General features: G+C 35.5%; 1 protein-coding gene across 1 annotated transcript; it reads right to left on the bottom strand.

Moving 5' to 3' along the window:
• Nucleotides 1–6,595: 6,595 nt before the first annotated feature.
• Nucleotides 6,596–14,088, bottom strand: LOC144342559 (nose resistant to fluoxetine protein 6-like). Its single transcript, XM_085497451.1, has 11 exons — nucleotides 13,815–14,088; nucleotides 13,047–13,198; nucleotides 12,835–12,931; nucleotides 11,914–12,090; nucleotides 11,435–11,528; nucleotides 9,603–9,692; nucleotides 9,056–9,233; nucleotides 8,531–8,610; nucleotides 8,258–8,374; nucleotides 7,930–8,059; nucleotides 6,596–6,790 (listed from the first exon to the last, which is right to left on the bottom strand). The coding sequence occupies exons 1-11, from the start codon at nucleotides 14,086–14,088 to the stop codon at nucleotides 6,596–6,598; spliced, it is 1,584 nt and encodes a 527-aa protein (XP_085353577.1).

The following is a 14,088-nucleotide window of genomic DNA, read 5'->3' as shown; positions in this document are numbered from 1 at the left end:
CTTGTTTGTTGTTTTTTTCATCTCAGGCGACTGTAATCTTCTGACCGTTGTTTATCTCACTATACAATGTGTTAGTCATTAACCCGGGGTTAGTGCGAGTGTGCGACGAAGTTAATCGGTCATCCAAAATAAATTGAGAACAATGAGAAGATTATTCAATTGACAACTTACATGTGTCACTGAGTGAAGAGATGACGTGTTTGTTCACAGACACCATCGTTATCAGAAATAGGGTATCAGTGTCGGCCCTGCAAAACCTGAACACGATGGAAACGATAATACGCCATGTTGAATATAAGTGGTCACAACTGCAGAGGCGAAATGTTTCATGAGGGGCAAGATCTGAAATCTAGACCCTCTGAAACGCGATTTCATGCATTTTGAGGGTTAAATTTGCTGACACGAAGAGTTTCAGGTTGATTTGGTGGGGGCGACGCCTCCTAAAAAAAAATTCGAGTGGGCCACTGAACTGGTGGCGTCCGGTCCCCTCAAAGGCCAACTCAAAGGCCAAAAACACGTCACATATTAACAAACGTTTAGAAAACGTGTTTATAACACGCAGGGGCGTCGATCATGGGGGGACAGGGGGGACACGTCCCCCCCCCCCACTTTCTGAAGGGTGGGAGACACAATATCAACTGTCCCCTCCACTTTCTAGACTTACCCAAATATCAAAGCCTGCGTTTGTGTGAGGCCTTTGGTTCTGTGTAGATGTACTGTATTCTTAATGATCAAGAATGAAAATCCCCAAGTATGCACCAAATAACTTCATTTTGGTTGCATTTTTCAAAAATTTCTACCTTCTGAGGGAGGCACATCCCTTCTCGGGGTTACACACCTATATTCCGACACCCCTAAATTCCGACATTCCTATATTCCGACAACCCTAGGTTCTAACACCTACGAAATTTTAGAAACGTTTTTGACATTTCACTGCGTTTTTATCTCTTTACTATAAGAAAAAAATATCATTATTCTTCTTCAAATATTATTCTACGCCCACCTTTTGTAACACAATGTTACATTTCTTTACATTAAAAATAACTATGCCGGATTATAATACTTGCCACTCTTCTGGCCATGGGCTTTCATGGAGGTGTTTTTTGTGATCATCGTCGGCAATATTCTCAGACGCGATGTATCCTATCAAGCTTCAGACGCAAAATATATATTTTTTTTAATTATTGCCAAACGTTCAGATCAACAATACACTATGTACCTGACAGTCTTCATGTGGGCCCCTGACAACTTGTACTCGGGGAGACCTAAATTACATTGTTTAGTACTTTTATGTTCGACGATCATTCAATACATTCTGAGCCGGCCAGAATGTGCCATATTTTCAATGGAAAAATGTACGCTAGTGGTCGGAAGCCAACATTGAATAAATACCCCTCTATATGGTAGAACATAGCAACATGTTTTTTCTCTGTTCAGCGCGATCAGTCTAGTTACAGAATACTGACTGTACAATTAAAATTAAGACAAGGCTGTCAAATTTACATGCCATAAAATAGACAGAAACATGGGAATTAATTTGGTCAATTTTGGCTGTAGAATCTGAGCCGTTTTGCCCCCGAAAATCAGGGTAAACATGTTAGCTTTAAAAAATTATACACAGCGTCAAATAAAAGGGGAATTTTATGGGATCAACCTTATACAAAGATATAATTACGTAATAGCCTGTCACATATTAAATAGGAATACCTCAGACAAACACCATCATGTTATATATCAAATTAAAGCTATATTGATGTAGCGTACAAGTATTACGTTGGATATTACATCGTATAATCCATTACTTATTGACATTATGAATTCATTAACTTTATTATACGTTATTCAAAATCATCAAATGGCATTTTCTGGGCAAATCCTGTCTATGATAAAATGAATTAGTCATGACATATTCATGTATTTGAAAATAAGTCTTTTTATGCTTTCTCAATATTTTATTTACTTATTAACGTAAAATACAAAATCGACGACTGCACAATGGAGCGAATAGGCAGTTTCAAATACGTCTGCAGAACACGGAGGATATTGACAAAGAAATAATGTAAGGTATAAATACGGAATATACATGTTTTGGCAGATATAAGGATAAGTATTTAAATTGTGTATTATACCAAGGCCATACCGACTTAATTTTATTGATGACATCCGCGCGCATCAGTTTCCGCCTGGTCTCAAAAAAAAAAAAAATCTCCGACGATGAGTCTCTACAGATCGGTTTTCTGTCCGGAAATTGCCGACTCATATTGTCGCAAAGCGCCGACTTGTCGTTAAACAGGTAAAACTCATTTTGGACTACCTCTAAACTCAAAACCAAACTCCGCACAGTTAGATGCGCGTTATGTAAAGCGCAAAGACCTATGGGAAGGAAATTGTCTCAAAACATGCCAATTTTGTCATAAATGATCCAACATGGCGATCCACGCCACCAAAATACGTGAGCATAAAAGTTCAGAGATAAAACGGAGGGATTGCTGTAGACTGGTACGCAATTGACGTTGGGCTGGGAGATGTGACGTTTACACAGCTATACGATGAGAGAAATGGGAGAGGAATGGATGTGTATGGTGGCTTAAAAGTCGAACAGACGAAAAGTCAGTTCGGTTGCTTTGCCCGCATTGAAGTCGACAAAACTGCAACGAAAGCAGCGGAAGCTCCTCGGCCGAAGTCCCCTTATTTTGATCATATGACAAATTTTCATCAAGATACATGTACATAATTTTCTGCATCCAAATTTTTGTTGACTCTCTGTTGGTGTTTTTTTTTTTACAATATTGAGCCTCTTATAATTTGTTACAGAGTTGAAGTAGTTCTAGAGCATTTGTGTCTACACTTAGTCTATCTGAAGTGTCACTTTAAAAGCTGTAGTTTGAATGTCAAAGAAGTTAATTTCCAGGTTGCTGTTGACAAACGTATTGTTCATTTTTAATATTTTTTTTTCAATACAACACAGTATTTTTTTCTTTACTATTGAGTTGATGTGTATGCCTTTGGCAAAGCTAACATCTGCCTTATCCTCCTGCCTTTTCAAAATCAAAGGTGATGATACCTGTGACAGTAATACAGTACGAGATGTGTACATCAACATGTGCCTCCTACAAATAAAGACTTGTTGTTTTTTTGATACACTGTGGTTCAATTCGTAATAACAGTTCCGTGGTCCTGTGGTTTTAGCAACACATTTTTTTTTTTTTGGCAGGATTTTTTTTTCGCTCTCTCGCATTAGTTTTGGGGTCTTCAGAGGATGTCATCCATAAAATTAAATCAGTGTGGCCCAACTGTAATTTATGAATGTAACATATGGGAATATTTTTAGAATAAAGAGGAATATCAGAACAATGCAATAGAACAACGAAGAATAAAATAGAATAGTGCTTTCTGACTTCCTTAAGGAAATCTGTCTAATATGGACCTTAACCCTGAACGATGAATTATGCATCAAATTTGGAGGTAGTATAAACTTGTGCAATGTCCTCGCATTAGAGGAAGCCGGCCTATTGTACATTTGAATTATTGGATAAATATCTGATAATTCTCGATGTTTTAGATTGGTATTAAACAGGGTCTACAGCTGGGGGTGGTTTAATTTTTTTAAACATGGAATTCTCTGAGACCTATCAAAGTCTTAGATTGATAGGAAAACGTATAACGTGTGGAGGTAAACGAGGAATGTTGGCCGAAAACACACAATATAGGAATGGAAAAAGATAGTGTGAAACCTTTGTATTGTTTGGCAATCTCAAAAACTTATGCAAACACTACGGAATCCTAAATGCAGTGCCTATTCATCTATCGCATAATAAATAAATAAATGATTTTAATTAATATGTAGATAAACTTGGAAAGGTGCTACCGGATGTAAACGGCAACCTTGCAATTCCGCGACTGGTGAATACCGAAGTACAACTTTCATAAAAAAGGTAAAATAATTCTCCGATAATTATCGATCTAAAACTTCGATAGTTAGGCAATCGGAGGATTTAAGGTTGGAACACCGTCCCTCGGGACGGTGGTTGGAACCACATCCAACAGACACGGATATTTTCAAATAATTGTCGAAGTATTAGAATGATACAATGGGCAACATTGTTTGATAATTCTCTGATAATTATCCGATAACATTATGTAAGATCCCGCCTTCACGGACTTTCGAGCATCATGGCCGGACTACACTACAGTTGAATTTCAAGTATTAACCCGCAGAACATCCTGGTTATATCAAGGTAGTAAAAGGTCACGCACGACTAGTCAGATTAAGTTTGACACAAGTATACTTTGTGTCGGAACATAGGGGTGTCGGAACGAAGTGGTGTCGGAACATAGATATGTCGGAACATAAAGCAGTCCCCACTTCTCAGACACCCCCCTGTTCGCGCAAGCGCGGACATTGGCCGCTTACGCGGACCCAAAAGTGTCTCCCTCACTTTTCAGAATGGATCGACGCCCCTGATAACACGTCAACAAAACATATTGGATCATCTATTTACTAACTGTGAAAGAGAATAGACAAGCAGATAGCTCCGCTGTTAGCATTGCACATTTCAATTAACTAACAGAAGATATCATTAGAAAATGAACAATATGTATAGTATCAAAGCAATGGGAGTTGCTGTTTTCAACAAGAATTCAAAAATATAATTTTTCACCATAAATGATTGTGTTTTTTAACAAGAAGTTGAAAATATCACTTTTTACCAATAATGACAAAAATATTCACCAAAATTAGAGAATTGAAGATATCATTACAAAATGAACAAATCTGAGAGAGATCCACATTTAGTACCTGTATTTGTAATATCAAAGCAATTGAACTTGCGGTTTTTAATAAGAAGTCGAAAATATCACTTTTTACCAAAAATGACAAAAATATTCACCAAAATTAGAGAATTGAAGATATCATTACAAAATGAACAAATCTGAAAGAGATCCACATGTAGTACCTATATATGTAATATCAAAGCAATTTGACTTGCAGTTTTTAACAAGAAGTCGAAAATATCACTTTTCACTAAAAATGACAAAAAAATTCATCAAAATTAGAGAATTGAAGATATCACATGAAATGAACAAATCTGAGAGAGGTCTACCCAAGGTACATATACATCAAATATCAAAACATTCAGGCTTGTAGTTTTCAAGAAGAAGTCGAAAAAGTAAAACATTGACACGAACGACGGACGACGGACGCCAGACGACGACAATCACTCATATGATAAGCTCCGCTCGACAAAGTCGACAGCGGAGCCAATTATAAATATATATTATACATACAGTCTACACATGGATACCTTCATAACGTATGCCAAAAAAATGGAGTCCCCATACACACCAACGATATTTTAAAAATGATTGTGATGCGTCTAGAGAAAACTTCCTGCTATCTACACAAGACATAACAACTTAAGCCCACACTTCACGCGGTGGGAATTAACCAAGGGTAACAATGTATTCGGGTCCTACTTGAAAGAAATACGATTTCTACGTGTATAGATCCAATTATTTGTCACTTTCCCTTCCGCATAACTAACAGATTATCGTGAAACACAAATTGCCTCCATATCCGTTATTCAAAAATAAATAATTTCAACAATATAGCAATAAGTAAGAAATTGCACATTAAAAAAATATAACACTTTTTCGCAACGCCATAATTACAATAATAAATACGATTTTACAACAAACAACGATAATGATTATTTACTTAATGTCTTCTATCATCAACCAGTACTAAAAACGTATGCCCTCAAATAATTTGGGAGGGACAACCCCTAGAATCTTTTACTTACAGACGACCACGATTATGACAGAGAATTTCCAGTTGCATTCGCAAAGAATCACCCGTACACATTTTATGTTGCATTTTGTTTCTGGGCATTCAGTAAGAGAAAACTGCCAAGAAACGATTTTGAACAACCCGGGTTTCTAAAATGTAATTAACACTTTTGTGAATTATCTTTTTTTTAAATAGATATATAACAGAGAAAATAGCTTTGAAAGGATTTGAAAATTTTCATATGGAAGCAATATTAATTATGCTCTGTGTATTCAAAATTCCACATACTTTTACAGCAGATCTAGCATGGTGGCAAGGTTACATGAACAATACATAGCGACAGAATTTTCCTTCTTAATTCACTCTAAAACGCTTTATAAAATTGTATAGCAACTATACTAATGAACTGAAAAGGAGGAACTGTTCAGACCTAGTTAGAACTAGAAATTAGAGTTTGTTGGTGTTTTCATTGTATTATACAGAATTATACAGTTTCGAAATATTTGAAAGTAATGGTTGATAATTTTAGTATTTAAAAGTTTACTAACTTAAACAGTTCTGTGTCTTAGACATGCGCCATTGTGGCAGCTGAGTTATCGTTTAAAGTCAAGTGTGGAATTGCAATCTTGATAATGATAAAGATGCGTACATCACATGTGAAAGGAGCTTTCATCCCATAAAAGGTATAAATTATACAACATTTTTTAAACTTGAATTGTTATTACATATGCGCTACTAATGTCGTATGAATGTTACGAAACATTGTTGTAGAAGATATTATGCAATCCAAAGTTTGACCGTGTAACTCTAATCCCCCGAATGTTGAAGATCAATGCCAACGTCTTCATTGCAGCTTTCATCTGAACCAGGCGCGGTGTCCGTGGGTCGGCTCCATAAATTATACAACACTCGTTCGACCCGCGTAAACGGGAGCTCCACCACCAAGCAAAATATATATCCCGCGAGATAGGAAAATGCCAAATGTGCAATAAAGCTGTACATCTGAAATAATAATAACAAAAACAAATAGACATTTATTAATCTACGTTTTCGATAAATCTGATATAAATGTGGGGATATTACCAATATAGTATTACGATTACGAAACTCACCATAGTAACAAAGCCGAGATGCATTAGTACGTCATTATTCATTACGTAAACGTTGAAGGCGAAGGCGTGCATTAAGTATACACTAAATGTCATTCTGTCCAATACTCTCCATACCTTCCAGCTTAATATCATTTCAATCGCAACTTTTTATGCAAGGTGAAAATGAAAAAAAATATAATATTATTTCTTCTTCACATAAACTGCTGTTGGAGCACATTCACTTTTCAATATGATTTGATTTGAATTACATAAACCCCGTAGAATAAACGAGTAAACACAGACTTACCAGCGTTTCCCGTCAGACATGCGTAAACCATCCAACCGAGGGCGACAGAGTAGCCGAATTTACTACAAGAATGGTACAGTAGTGTTTCGGCTGTTGATAGCACGTGTCCTTGGTATGACCAATATAACCCGTAAACAACTGCCAGGCCTACAAATATAGACATCGGCCAACATATAGCACTTACAACCTATGATGAGAGAATAATACCATTTTACAGAAGTAAGTAATGTTCGAGCATTCGTGCTCAATGTATCATCTTCATTCGAAAAAATAATTTTAATTTATTATTGTGATTAACATTAAATTATCTCAAACAACAAGGAAAAACGCAGAAATTTGTTATATATTTTTATCTCAAATGTAATCTAAATAATAAGCTTGTCAATAGATCGTCGATAGTCCTCGGGCCTAAAGTAATTGTGTTTCCTAGACATTCGAACGCCTTTTCACGATTGGCCACGATAAAATGATAGACATCTGTGCGTCTATTCATTTGCATATGTAAGTACCCGGATCTGGTAAAAAATCTTACCAGTGAATTACAGCACCGGACAGTCGGTCGTGCCTAACGGCACTCCAGACTTCCTGTCCCGGCGTTTGCAATTTATTCAAGTCTATTACGTTTATACACAATATTTATTAATAATAACTGATTAATAATAGGTACGACTGACTGTCGACAGTCTAGCTTGTCAGTAGAAAAGAAAATTATACAATTAACATAAACGATAATAGATGCATACTTTGTTGATTTTCACGTTTTTGCCATATTTCACGATTAGATATGCAATCAGCATTCCCACAAGGTAAGGCGTCATACGTGTGTACGGTTTGCCGTGGACATGGTCTGCTATTGAATTCGGTCCTACATACCTGTATGAATGGAAATAATATAAACGATTACTGCTGCAAAATCTAACGAAAATGTGAATCTCCATCATCAAATATTATTAAGCGTGGAAATACCCAAAAAAATACTTTCGCTATAACACTATTGTTTGTCTTGCTTCAACATTCGATTCCACGCATAACTCGGGATCTCGAAGTGAACGTAAAATGGTCCATTCTCACCCTTGGAATATTTGTGAGATACTGATAGGTATGTTGTAATAGCTCGACAAAAGCGTAGTACACGTAATGCAGACCCCAATCAGAACAAGGATAATTCCTATTCCAATGTAACACCACCTATCAAAAGAAGACAAAACATTAAGGAAATATTGAATCAAAGCAAAGGGTAAACATGATTTGGCGATGGTGGAACTGATGACGACAGCTATTCTATTTATATTCTATAATAATGTTAATGTCCTATGTATGTTACATATTTAAATGTTATCATACCTGTAAAGTAGATAGATCAGAGGTGGTGACACAATGTAAAATTGCATCAAGCATGCCAGAAACCAGAACCACGGAGTGCACTAAAGGAAATCAGACGGAACCAAATCGATATATATATATATATATATATATATATATATATATATATATATATATATATATATATATATATATATATATATATATATATATATATATATATATATATATATATATATATATATATATATATATATATATATATATATATATATATATATATATATATATATTATTATATATATTATATATATATATTATGTAATAATTTTAAAACATGATAACAGTATTTATGTATCTGAATAGTGTCAATCTTCTGACTATTACATACATATCTTAAATGTCACGAGTCAAAATGCCAATTCGAATTACAACAGCATTCAAAATGTGTGGTCAACTTGGAACGCATGTATTCAATATAACATAATATAAAGACTATTTCTACCTATTATACTAGTGTACCCTTGATTTATTTTTGTAACTTACCCCTCCTCTAACAGACCCTGGGTACGGATATAAATTATTTATATATAACACATAGCTCCACCACGTGTCATGACATGCACTTAGGTTCTCTTCAATGTAGTAAGACAGTGCTCCAGTACACATGTACTCTATAAGGCACACATAAGCAAAGAATGCCAGAAAGTATGGAATTGAAATTCTGTAAGTGATAAACACGTACATGAGTTAAATAAGATAAAATATCAGCTTTGTATTCACCCAAAGCCATACATATAATGGGATTACAGCTAAATATGGTAAGTTTATCCGAAGTTTCTATATTTTGACTCTTATATCACAGATAATAGGCTGTGTGCATTGCAGTCCACACATCATCATCTCACTGTGAGTATATATAGATTCGTACTCGTTACCACGTAAGATTGTGGATATCTCACACAAATAATGTTCTACTATATGTTTGAATATTCTAAATTTCACTATATTTATATGTTCATTGTATAGAAATATGTAACTCAACTAAATATTGTCCCAATCTAGATACGTCAAAGCAACGTGGTGATCTTACCTCCATAACCGATGAAGATAGAAATATACCCAGTTTTCCTTACCATTGGCGTGAAGTCTCGATAATGGATAGTATGTGATCAGTAATCCACTGTATGTAAAACCAAGAACACATTTCAATTTCTGAATTTACCAAAATATCATCTCGTTCGTGTTAGGGAAAAGATCAGACTCACCAAGATCATTTTCAAGGTCAAGGTTCTGCCATTTTATCTGCAGTCAATCAATAATGAGATGTCGATTGAAGCCTTTGGGTATTACTTAATCTTGGTTCAGATTTGGAATTACAATACTCGTAATAAAAGAAATGTTTAAAGTGAATTAAATCACCACAGCGGCAGGTAGCCCGTACTAAGTCCTTCTATACAAATTCTGACAAAATTACAAGTAGCAAATATTTTTTCTTGAATCTGCTTAGAATTCTGTTTTGAGTGGACGAATACTCTTTCTAGAAAGCAGGAAGCTTCTATACAACTTTTGGCGGTTGGATATTTCAGCTGATATATAGTACTAGACTGATGCTCTAGTCAATAAACACCCTAATGAGGCGTTTTTGCAGACGCTGCTTGTATAAAAAGCAGCGACCAGTACTATAGTACGAAAAAGGCATATGTAGAGGGTGAACTGGTCTTCAACTTTACTGGAGCATAGTACACTAGCCAGGTCTCTAACTGGATATGGGTGTGAGTTTAACCTCATAACCAGGAATTCTAGCTCCTGTGTATGGATTACAAAATTATTGGCTTACTATAAAACGTAAAAAGTTATTGAGTTTCTTACATGAACTAATAGCTGATTTTGTACCAGTCATCAATAAAAAAAATGTATGTCTAAATGTTTATCAGCTGAATGTTTAACCCTGCAGGGGAAATCAGTCTTTCAACTAGTGACGATAGAACATTGTCTACATGTACGCAGCGGTGCACAGTATCTGGAATATCTTCCTCCCGCTGACAAAAATTTTTGAGTAAAAAGCGGATTGGTTGTCTCTCATTTTAGAGATCGCCGCTTTTGCCAAACAAAAATTCTCTAACTATCTGTAGCATCACATTCTCCTTTAGCAAATCTGCCAGCAGGCGCAATGATGTGGTTCGTTGGCAAACTGAATCTTAGTATTTCCCTAGTACGGAAATAAACCATATGTCGATGATAATGAACGTCCAGTCATCTTTGAAAATAGCTTTGATTGTGATCCTTAACTTATCTTTAAATATTTTACATAATTAATTTTGTCATTTTGGTTGAGTTGTCTTAAGAGGACGCAGTGCGGACTACATTTTACATATCTGTGTCCGGCTATTAACAATTATTATAGTTTCCGAATTTGAAAATAAGGTCGAATAATGCTCAGGAGTTCAATGAATATCTGTATTGATTTAGTATACTATTTGTATGGCGTAACGTAGTAAAATGAGTGTGTCAGTGTAACAATCTTTTATACGAAAGTGTTAGCAAATAAAAGTAATGTGCTGTTTCCGACAAGTGTCCTTAGTAAGATCACAACAAGTATCAAATCGAATTTCTTTAAAAAGACACAAATGCTGAATTCGGTCTCAGAGTTACAACTCCACGGGCGATGTGAAATACGATCTGGCATGGCCTAAATTTTCAGGGACGAAATTTGTGCAGAATTTTTGACAATGACTCACTGAATTTCATAAAAATATACTTTTCTAAGAATGTCTATCTACGGTTTTAGTGGTTAATTTCGAGTCAGAGGTGACCTGCTTTCCTGGACTCTTTCCCCCATCTATTTGCAATAAAATGTCGTTATATCTCAGAAAAGTCCTCGAACTTTATTTATGCTTACCATATTCAGAATCAAAAACCAACCTTAATATGAAGAATGTGTCCTCGGCGTAGCGATAATTTACCATAGCTTGTGAGATTATCCGATCTAAGATAACCCTGATGTCAAAGAAATTATCTGCAAATAGACACGAATTATATTATTGGAAGTTAGATCAATACATTCATCACTCAAACATGTTACATTAATGAATATATTATATGGCATATATGGTATACTGGTCGATGGTTTCAATTCAAACAATATTAATTGTGCACTTTTCATTTATCAGTTTTTATAAAGAGAAGTTACAATTGCCAAGCAAACCCTACATCGATTAAGAAAACAACTTGGCAGGTTATTCTTCAGAAAGAGGGTCAACCATTTGTAAAAAAAAATGAAAAAAAAACCCAAATATATCGAAATGGAATAAAAATGAACACCAGCAGAACAAATCTCATCGTGTAAGAGTAAAAATAATTTAAGTGAAAAAGGCTTAATTTTGAATACAAACTATCCTCACACATGAATTTATAATGAAAAAAAAACGTTTGTCCTAAAAGCATCCACCACAGTGAGAGTACACGTAGACCGTATAGTACCGACATTGAGTCTTCGCCGGCGTCTTTTATATTGACTGACAGGATATAAGGACCGTTAGATACCACGGAAAAACATGACAGAAGCTGCTTCCACACATCTGAAAGAGGAAATCAACGTTTAAATAGTATAGGATCAATTTCCCTGACAGAGAATGGGAGGACTTCAGTCTGAACACTCGGTGATTTCTTCTCAGAAACATGTTTTGGGACCAGAAATGCTTTTGAATTGCATGAATACTTATGCAAACTTGTTAGTTTTTTTTTTTTGCAATTATTATACAGAATGTGTGTATTTCTTACTTACTGGCGACGTTCTCTACTTTTAGCCCCGTATTTTGATCACCCGATACATTGTAAGCTGTCTCTTCAATTCCAGTATTACTTAAATCTGTGAGTGTTTTTGTTGTCCTTTGCAAGTTGTAATATTCGAATCCTGACGCTGACAATACCAGTACACCCAGTACCGCAGATATGCATCTACAATGAACTTACGACTATTAGTTGTATACATATATGAGAGGTGGTGGGGGAATTTTAAAATCATGTTAGAAAAAATTAATTATTTACTCACATCATTATAATCGCTCCAACTGAAAGATCGTTACTTTCATTACAATGTACAAGCGAAAAATCAAACGCATTGTGCATGATGCTATGAATACGTGGACGGGATAACAAGTCTGAAAAATCAATAATTTCTGTGCATCATACCAGTCATATATAAATACTAGTATTATATTGAAGTCGTCTTATATAATGTACTTATTTTCTGCTTTGAGTTATTGTTTTTTTCGTAGATTTCCGCATTGGTTAAAAAATCGAAATGTTGGCGTATCGTTTACCTTTTTGGATCAATAGTCGTACGTCGTCTTTACTGCACGTGTTAGGTACGCAGAGAGCCATCGATAATGCTTCTTCTAATAAGGTAATAGTCGCGTTCTAGAGAAAATAAATTTTGACAGTTACGAAAACAAAACAAAACAACAATAACACAAATTTAAATTAATTTAAGATCAACTTAGACAGCCGGCAAATATTTTCGTCATACCTTAACTGGGATTGTATATAACGCTAAGCAGTACTTAGCTTTGAAATTAGTTATATTCAGCTCCCTATCTGTGGAACGTATACATTCTGTATGGGTACCGATCCATTTGAAATTAGCCTTGAGTAGTCCACTAGGAAATCTTCCCATTGCATCAAACACTTGCAAAGTAATGCAAAGAATATTCATGATGGTGAAATAATGAATGCTCACGATTCAAGTAACGCCCAGAAAATCGTGTATATAAGAATGAACACATACATTATGTACAACTGTCGTACGTATGCGATTGTTACTATCGTGTTTCTGTATACCTTTTCAGGGGGCAACCCTTGATATGAGTGTTCCACCAGCACCACAAGGACCCCATATTCTAAAGTAATCATTATGCGACAAATATGCACCTATTCAGAGACTAAATAAGGACGCGTACTCTTAGCAATGCAGGAATCTTATTTCAATCCAAATGATAACGAGAGGTCAGTGACCGGGGAGGAAGAGCAACTAAAATATAAACGCCAGCCACGTGTGAGATTATACAAGCAAACCTTATCGCCATGCGTGTCCTTGATTTGGCAATGGTTTGAACTTAAACGATTGTTGTTTGTCAAGGAGGAGATTTAGTGTATTTCAGTTTTCAAAGTTGCGGCATTATAAGATAGTTGGGTGTAAAATAAGTGATTAAAACATTGTCATGGTAAATACATAGTTTCAATTTTACGTAATGTTTCTCTAATCGACCCTAAGGAGTATAAATTAAAAGTTGCCAACACTTACTTTCCATCGCATAGGACTCCTTATTGCCCAGACCCCGTTCGTACTGGCAAACGTCACAATAACACTTCGGTGAGATCCCGCTGGTCTCGTTATTTTCACAATTTTCTTGACAACGCGATAGATCTTCTAATCGTCTGTGGTTGTACAAATCTGAACTTCCAAATGTTGCCAACAGTGTGTTTCTTATCTGGCTCTCCCGTGCTTGTCGTCCATTTACAGAGGCTAATGCGGTACAAGCACTGACCAAGAACAGCAGTAATATATAACAGACCAT

This window comes from Saccoglossus kowalevskii, chromosome 1, assembly GCF_978046115.1.
Source record: "Saccoglossus kowalevskii chromosome 1, keSacKowa6.1, whole genome shotgun sequence".
Lineage (NCBI taxonomy): Eukaryota > Metazoa > Hemichordata > Enteropneusta > Harrimaniidae > Saccoglossus > Saccoglossus kowalevskii.
This window is presented reverse-complemented; position numbering and strand designations above follow the sequence as displayed.

Excerpts from the sequence above, each read along its gene's own strand:
- LOC144342559 (XM_085497451.1), bottom strand. The coding sequence starts at position 14,088 with ATGGTCTGTTATATATTACTGCTGTTCTTGGTCAGTGCTTGTACCGCA. Across the intron at positions 9,693-11,434 it reads GACACATTCTTCATATTAAG|TGGATTACTGATCACATACT; the intron begins GTTGGTTTTTGA and ends TTTTACATACAG. Across the intron at positions 9,234-9,602 it reads TATCTTCATCGGTTATGGAG|AATTTCAATTCCATACTTTC; the intron begins GTAAGATCACCA and ends TATCACTTACAG.